Source organism: Phyllopteryx taeniolatus, chromosome 1, assembly GCF_024500385.1.
Source record: "Phyllopteryx taeniolatus isolate TA_2022b chromosome 1, UOR_Ptae_1.2, whole genome shotgun sequence".
Lineage (NCBI taxonomy): Eukaryota > Metazoa > Chordata > Actinopteri > Syngnathiformes > Syngnathidae > Phyllopteryx > Phyllopteryx taeniolatus.
The window spans coordinates 2617730-2625492 of NC_084502.1; the positions used below are offsets into that span (position 1 = coordinate 2617730).

General features: G+C 40.0%; 1 protein-coding gene across 2 annotated transcripts; it reads right to left on the minus strand.

Annotated features, from left to right (window-relative positions):
• Window positions 1–101: 101 nt before the first annotated feature.
• On the minus strand, window positions 102–5229 carry LOC133489818 (cytochrome P450 3A40). 2 transcript variants are annotated; one of them, XM_061799005.1, is made up of 13 exons: window positions 5075–5229; window positions 4479–4572; window positions 4338–4390; window positions 4156–4255; window positions 3953–4066; window positions 3411–3499; window positions 3173–3321; window positions 2962–3089; window positions 2775–2853; window positions 1007–1167; window positions 702–928; window positions 439–601; window positions 102–359 (listed from the first exon to the last, which is right to left on the minus strand). In XM_061799005.1, exons 1-13 carry the CDS (start codon window positions 5143–5145, stop codon window positions 252–254), a joined length of 1536 nt encoding a protein of 511 aa, XP_061654989.1. In that variant the 5' UTR covers window positions 5146–5229; the 3' UTR covers window positions 102–251. The 2 variants fall into 2 exon arrangements, with proteins under 2 accessions (XP_061654989.1, XP_061655076.1); XM_061799092.1 differs by lacking the exons at window positions 3953–4066; window positions 4156–4255; window positions 4338–4390.
• Between the last annotated feature and the right edge of the window lie 2534 nt (window positions 5230–7763).

The window sequence follows — 7763 nt, forward strand, 5'->3', positions numbered from 1 at the left end:
AAAAGTGTGAAATAATTGGAGCGACCATGTGGACGGTCTCCAAGTGTCACATTGTTTGCTGCAACTTTAATTCCGTCAGTGTTAAAGGATAACCAAATGCGTCAGACACAATGCCAATAGAGAGACATTTATTCACCTCCCATCGCAAAGATGGGCAGTAAAAAAATACTTTTTTAGTTTTTATTATTATATGTATATATATACATATATATATATATATATATATATATATATATTTTTTAAACATAAAATCAAATTTCTCTTGAAGTACAATCTGCTGCGGCTGCTCTCGGCTCTAGTTTCACTTTGATAGGATTCTTGGGCGTCGTAAAGCCGTCTTTCCCCAACTCCATCGGAATCTAGGAAAAATAACAATAATCCAAATCAAAAAAATGTTTCAATCATCATGGTTGAAAGTGAGTACAATTGTTGACTCACGTCTGTTTCCTTGCAGGTGACAAAGCTGTAGTGCTGCAATATCTCCACTAAAGCCAACTTCATCATCAGGAGAGCAAATCGCATGCCAATGCAGTTCCTTGGCCCCGCCCCAAATGGCAAGAAGGCGTAAGGATCTATATTGTCTTTCTTCTCCTTGCGGAACCTAAAACAAGGACACAACAAATGCCCATCCAGGGCCAGTTGCCAACGGTGACGCTGCAACGAATTTCCCCCCCCCCCCCCTTTGCCGTTCCTTCTCGTACCTTTCAGGTTTGAAAGAGTCCGGCTCAGGCCACAAAGAAGGGTCACGGTGGAGAGTGTAAATGGGTACCATGACAACAGTTTCCTTAGGAATGGTCACACCACTGACTTCCACGGATGCCTTTGCTACCCTTTCCAGTCGGTTTGCGATAGGGTACAGCCTGGATGACTCGTTCACCACCATATCCAAGTATTCCATCTGCATCAGGTCATCATAGCTCGGCCGAACCTAAATTAATTTCGAGTGCAGTGGCGGCACATGGAACTTTAGTTGATAACAAGATGAAAGAAAAGTGGGATAAGTGACCTTGTCTGGAAATGTTTCATCAATCTCCTCTTGCAGGCCCTTCTGGATGTCAGGGTGAGTTGCTAGGTTGTAGGCTAAGAAGCACAGTGAGCTGCTGCTTGTTTCATAGCCGGCAAAGATGAATATCATGGCCTGAGAGAGGATTTCGTGATCCGTCAGACCTGCAAGACAAATGCAAGGAATTTTCCACGATTGCAATTTTAGTTACATTTGAAAAATAGCTGCAAAAACTCAAGATTTCTTCTTTCTTTCGTCCTCCTTCTGAAGCCGACTTATCATAATGCCATTCTGCCGTAGTCTCAAACATGACATATGTTTCCAAATATGACTTCAAAGCGCAACCTTGCGGTGAAATGTATTAGTTTGTGAGCTTTTGACTCAGAGTGACACTTTTGGACACATAAAATAACATTTGAACTGACTTTTTTTTTTTTTTTTTAAATGGAATATTCACTTGTCATATGAAGCGATATTGAAGCGATATTGTCTAAATTGTGCACATTTGTCATTGGGTCAACATGCACAGCAAAAATTGGAGTGCTAAAATCTCAGGATTGAGTTTTTGGGAGTTGATTCTAACTCCCAAAGCGTAATTTTCACATTTTTGGAGTTTAATTGTGTCCAGAGTAGGTTTCTTTTTTTTTTTTTTGTGTTTCACTGAATTAAACACGCAGTGTTAGATGAACTCTGCAGACAATTAATTCAGTGCAGCCTTGACACTTGCACTTCTTTGAGAGAGACAAATCGGCGCCATTTTCCTCCTCCTGAATTTTCCCACGGCGAGTGAAATGAAGTTCAAACTAAAATAATTATGAATTTGATGCTGTGAACTGCTGTATGTACAGTGGGAAGAATAGCGTATGCCTTGTTTGTTGCCAGGAATGAACAGTAAGTTTGCTCATAGCAAACGATGGTAAAATTAGCCTTGTTAGCTAACTGTTAGTTGCCGAAACCTTCTCTAACTCAAATAACAAGTCAACAACATTTCACATGCAAACTTTTATGTTTTTACTGCAAAATATCTTGTCTAAGGTTGGTTGTAATGGTCTTGTTTTATTCCTTGCTTGTTTTTGTTTTTGTTTTTTCTTGCCTTCATTGTGGTTGACCATGAAAGTTTCTTTTCTTTCCAGGCTTGGCATTGAAAAAAAAAAGGTTTCGAAAAAGCATCCATGCTGTGTTAAATCCTTAATATTCTGCCTCTGATGTATTTAACCTGCTGACTGTTGTTTTTTTTTTTTTTATGAATGAGAGTAAATGACTTTGCTTTGCTTTGCTTTCATAGAGGACTAAAGAAAGAAACAAACAAAAAAAATCACTTTTAGATCAGAGAATTTACTTTTTTCCTCAAAAATGTCACAAACGGATAAATCTACGCCCAAAGTACTTCTAATTCATTTGATCATCTCTTGTGATCTTTTTCAGTCCTTGACAGATTTTTGCACACCACGTGATGCTCAAGTTATTTACACGGGTGCGACAGCAACAGAGGTTGATGCAGAAATATTTAGTGACCTTGTTGGACAAGGCAATGTGGTACTGACCGTTTTCGCAAGACGCTGACCGATCAAGACAGGTGTAAGCATTTCTAACTACATTTTCAAAGTCATCTTCCCAACACTGCATATATCTGTATATTACTTTGAAGAAAACTCAAAATCTAAGCTTGCCCTATCCTCGGTCAACTAACCAAAATGAATACAGAAGACATTGAAGAGTATTATGTTAATGTACAGCATGTGCTGCATGTAGCTCACGTATCCCACCCTACCTTTCTGGTTGTTCCCATTTTCTTTGCTGGATTCTGAAATTTGAGAGTCCACCATCAACTGCATGAAATCCACTCGGTTCTGTCAGCCAAGAAAAACATTTTAGTTTCAGGGGAAGAAGATGAATCCTCAAAATGATATAATTGTACAACCACCAACTTCACATTCATCATCTCCTGACTAAATTACTTCGCAATTGTTTTTGTTTCGTTCCGATTTGATGGTCTTCAGGAAGTTATAGAAGAAAGCCAACACGTCAGCGGGGAAGAAGGAAAATTCCATCTTCTCGATCATTGGCCGCAAAAATGGAAAGATAACTGAAATCAGAAGGCAAAGATTGACTGTTAAAAAAGGGGCCACGGGAACATGAGCGAGGCACTTATAACAGTATGGGACCTACCAATAAGCACAAGCCAAGGATTCATGAGGTCAAACTTGGTCATTTTTTTAATATTTGCCACAAATGGATCAGCGGGACGGTTAATAGAGTCAATGTCCACGCTGAAAGCAGTGCTGGCCACAACATCCATACTGTAAGGTCCAAATACACTGCAAAAACATCCCGCATGGCCTTATAATTCATTGTCAAAGGAAATGCATTTTGAATTACATCGCATAGCACAAAAATCCCTACTCACTTTTTGACGTCAATGACCTCATCAGCGTCTACTTTCCTCTGAAGACTCTTGATCAGATTACTAGAATGCTGCAGCATTATTGAATACATCTGTAGAAACATAGATACAAGATAGGCAATTCATCCATCCATCCATCCATTTTCTGAGCCGCTTCTCCTCACTAGGGTCGCGGGCGTGCTGGAGCCTATCCCAGTTGTCATCGGGCAGGAGGCGGGGTACACCCTGAACTGGTTGCCAGCCAATCGCAGGGCACATAGAAACAAACAACCATCCGTACTCACATTCACACCTACGGCAATTTAGAGTCTCCAATTAATGCATGTTTTTGGGATGTGGGAGGAAACCGGAGTGCCCGGAGAAAACCCACGCAGGCACCGGGAGAACATGCAAACTCCGCACAGGCGGGGCCGGGGATTGAACCCGGGTCCTAAGAACTGTGAGGCTGACGCTCTAACCAGTCGTCCACCGTGCCGCATAGGCAATTCAATAGGTGCACAATGGTCAAAAAGTGCTCATGAGAAAAACAACAACTTGTTTTCGACCTCTTTTAGTCGCCCGCTTGTGAATGAGGGAGAGAGTACGCTGCGGATCCTCTTCCAATCCTCATCTTCTACTATAGAGACGGCGTCACTTAAAGGCCCATTTAGGCCCATATCCTGAACACACCAACACACCAGCGCGAGATAATGAGCTGCTTTTGTCTCGTGTTGTTCGATTACAATTTTGTATCTTGAACTTGTCTTACCCGTCTGTTGGTAAAGACAGAGTAACACTCCTTAACCAAGATGGTTTTGATCATAGCTGTGTCCATAATAGCCATGACAGGCTGTCTGCCATCATACAACCTTCCAGCAAATATTGTTAAGTAACTATCTAATATCAACAATATACACTAAACAACAAAATACTGTTCATACATACACTCACCCCCACACTTTTCCATACTTTTGAAAACATTCTTGGTCAAAATTATGGATGCCCTAGTGATTAATGGAGAAAAAAATAATTACATGTCAAACCGTCAAGCAACGTATGACCGGTCAGATTTTATGGTTGAAGATGTCTTACCCGCCGGTACTCCAGAAATGTCCCAATAAAGGGCAATGGTTTGGGACCTTTGATCCCTAGTTTTTTGAAAAAGCCGTAGGGGGCATTTCCATACCTGGAAATAAAAAAAAAAACACTAAGTTCCAATCCAACTTTTATTACCAGCAAAATGAACACATTTGACAGTCCAAACTCAAGCCACCTTCTCATAATATATTTGAAATAAATTGTGTGTGTGTGTGCGCGCACGTGTGTTTCATATAATTTGTCTATATCTTTTCTCCAGAAAAACCTAGCTGACAATCAAAAACAAAGTGTTCATGATTTACAATGTTTCCTTTAGCATGTAGCACCAGCTTGATTTTATGACAACAAGGTCCATAGTCCGGACAAAGTGCACTCAACACTTTGTGCAGGCAAATGTATTTATTTATTATTATTATTATAAATTGTTTTTTAAGGAAACCACTGATAGTTGTTATAACTTAGATTATAGAATGTGTTATTTGTATGCACCATTCCACACACTGTCAGTTTTGCGTTAGAGTTAAGTTAAGAATTACATGAAACGTGAAACTTTCAAAATCTCAAGTAAACATATTCAAGAGTTGACTTACAGTGCTAATAGAGCGATGACAATGGCTATTAGAGTCCACGTCTCGATGGAAAAATACAAGGAAAAGCCCATCTTGTCCTCCTGCGTGGTGTCAACAATGTCTGTTCAGGTTGTGGCAAGTCAAGTGGCGTTCGTCAGTGGTGTTGGTGTAGAAAAACACGGTGTTATGTAACAGATCCTAACAACCAGTCCAGTGGGACAAAAGCCCGGAGAGGGGTGGCGCAAATTACGCAATACTCTTTTTTTTTCTACTCAACATGGTTACAGTCATATCAGATTTAAATGATGGTAAATAACGTCTAAACCTTGCACGTCGAATGTACTTGGATGAGTTGTGTTTTTGAAAATAAAAACGTGCTCATTAGATGGCATTTAATATATACAGTACACTATATTATTGTTAGTAATTCTTGATACTTGCTCTTCTCAATAAAATTATTTCTTATTAGTCCACTACTGTTAGTCCTAGTTCCTCTACTTAAATGGGAAAATCAACCATTTGCTATTATCAGTATTGATAAGGTACCATAAAATCTAATTTATTAATTAATAAATTAGTGTAGTGGTTAACACAGCTGCCCACCATGCACGTGTCCCGTTCAAATTTCCATTCCGTCAACCTTGTGATGACTGGTAATCTGTTTGTGTGTTTAAAGGTTGAAAAATTGTATATTAAGGGGAAAAAAATGCCTAGTTGACTGAACTTTAATCTGCACAGTCCTCTCAACCTGACTTGGAATTATTTATTATTATTATTTTTAAACCTTGCAATATAGCACTCAAGTCAAATAGTCATCACTTGCTAATCTTACGGTAATTATAACTTGTGGTCAAAAGTAACGTTTAGCCTCTGTGATGGCATTGTCGATGTTGAAAGGTACACCGTGTCACTGCACTACTATTACGTATTCAACAGGGTAACTTGTAATTATAACCAACGACAAACCCCTATTCCAATGAAGTTGGGACGTTGTGTAAAACCTAAATAAAAACAGAATACAATAATTTGCAAATCCTTTTGAATTTATAGTCAGTTAATTACACTTCGAAGATAAGCTATTTAATGTTTTTTTTTTTTTTTTTTAAATATTGACTAATTTTTAATTTGATGCCTGTAACACGTTTTAAAGAAAACTAGGACAGGGGCATGTTTACCACCATGTTACATCACCTTTTCTTTTAACAACACTCAATAAGCGTTTGTGTCATGAACAGAACAGAGGATAGGACCCAAAAATGCACAACTCCAAAACAAATGGACAGTTTCAAAATGAGAGGTTTAATATACAGGCAGAGGTCGGTACACAGGCAGACAATCAAAAAAAAAGGCAACAGTATCCAAAAACGTGAGGCAAAAAGGCAAGGTCGATAATTGGAACAGGGTCTAGTCTTACTGTGAGTCGGTGACGTGGAAACAAGGAATGCTGGAACGCGACGACAAGGTACAACGAACTGGCGACGAGAAAGAATGAGACACGAGGTTAAATGCAAGGTGTAATTAGGGTGAATGCGGCACCTGTGGTGAAGATGGTTTCAGGAGCAGGTGTGGTACGAAACAGGGGGAAGACAAAAACCGGACCACACACCCATGACAGTTTGAGAACTGAGAACACTAATTGTTAAAGCTTTGTGGGTGGAACACATTCTTGCTTCATATACAACTTTAGTTGTTCAACAGTCTGGGGTCTCTTTTGCCGTATTTTGTGCTAAACATAATAATGAACAGAAGTCATACGGAGGGTGCCTTGACACAGTGGTGAGATCCATCCATCCATCCATTTTCTGAGCCGCTTATCCTCACAAGGGTTGCGGGAGTGCTGGAGCCTATACAGGCGGGGTACACCCTGAACTGGTTGCCAGCCAATCGCAGGGCACACATGAACAAGCAACCATTCGCACTCACGCCTAGGGGGAATTTAGAGACTTCAATTAACCTACCTTGCATGTTTTTTGAGATGTGGGAGGAAACCGGAGTGCCCGGAGAAAACCCACGCAGGCACGGCGAGAACATGCAAACTCCACACAGGCGGGGCCGGGGATTGAACCCGGGTCCTCAGAACTGTGAGACAGACGCTCTAATCAGTCGGACATTGTGCCACCAGTGGCGAGATCTCCACCTGCAAAAAGTGTCAAAATAAAAATACATGTTTCCTTTGCAATGAAGCATTAATGTCAGACAGGCTATTCGTGTATTTTGAAAATATTTGTAGTTCTTAATTTGATAAACAATTATTGTGAGGAAATCCTTGGCTTGGGTCAAAATTGACCCAGAATATACTATGTGCATGGAAACTGAACAGTATGTAAGGGTTAAAAATGATCAATGTTTGTTTCAAGTTTTAGTGTCGGAGGATAGCACTGTTGCTTCCTTCAGATCATGCCATCCATCATCCATTTTCAATGCCGCTTTGCAGTTTGGACCCTTGACACTGACACTTACATATAGTTATTGCTGTTATTTTTAGACAAGAGGACATAGTGACGTGCAAAACCATCTGGGTTGCCAGATTTTGCCAAGTTAATTGACCTGCTAATTAAAAAATTGGGCCCAAATTCTTTTATCAGGGGTATTAGTGACATTGGAAGGGACACTGTCTGATAATGCCCATTTTGTAAATTATGTGAGAGCGCCTTCCCCCTCTATATTCAATTTATTCATCAATTACCATGCAACTGCAAAACATGGATGC

Excerpts from the sequence above, each read along its gene's own strand:
- LOC133489818 (XM_061799005.1), bottom strand. The coding sequence starts at position 5,145 with ATGGGCTTTTCCTTGTATTTTTCCATCGAGACGTGGACTCTAATAGCC. Across the intron at positions 4,067-4,155 it reads CTGTCTTTACCAACAGACGG|GATATGGGCCTAAATGGGCC; the intron begins GTAAGACAAGTT and ends TGGTGTGTTCAG. Across the intron at positions 3,090-3,172 it reads TCCTTGGCTTGTGCTTATTG|TTATCTTTCCATTTTTGCGG; the intron begins GTAGGTCCCATA and ends TTCTGATTTCAG.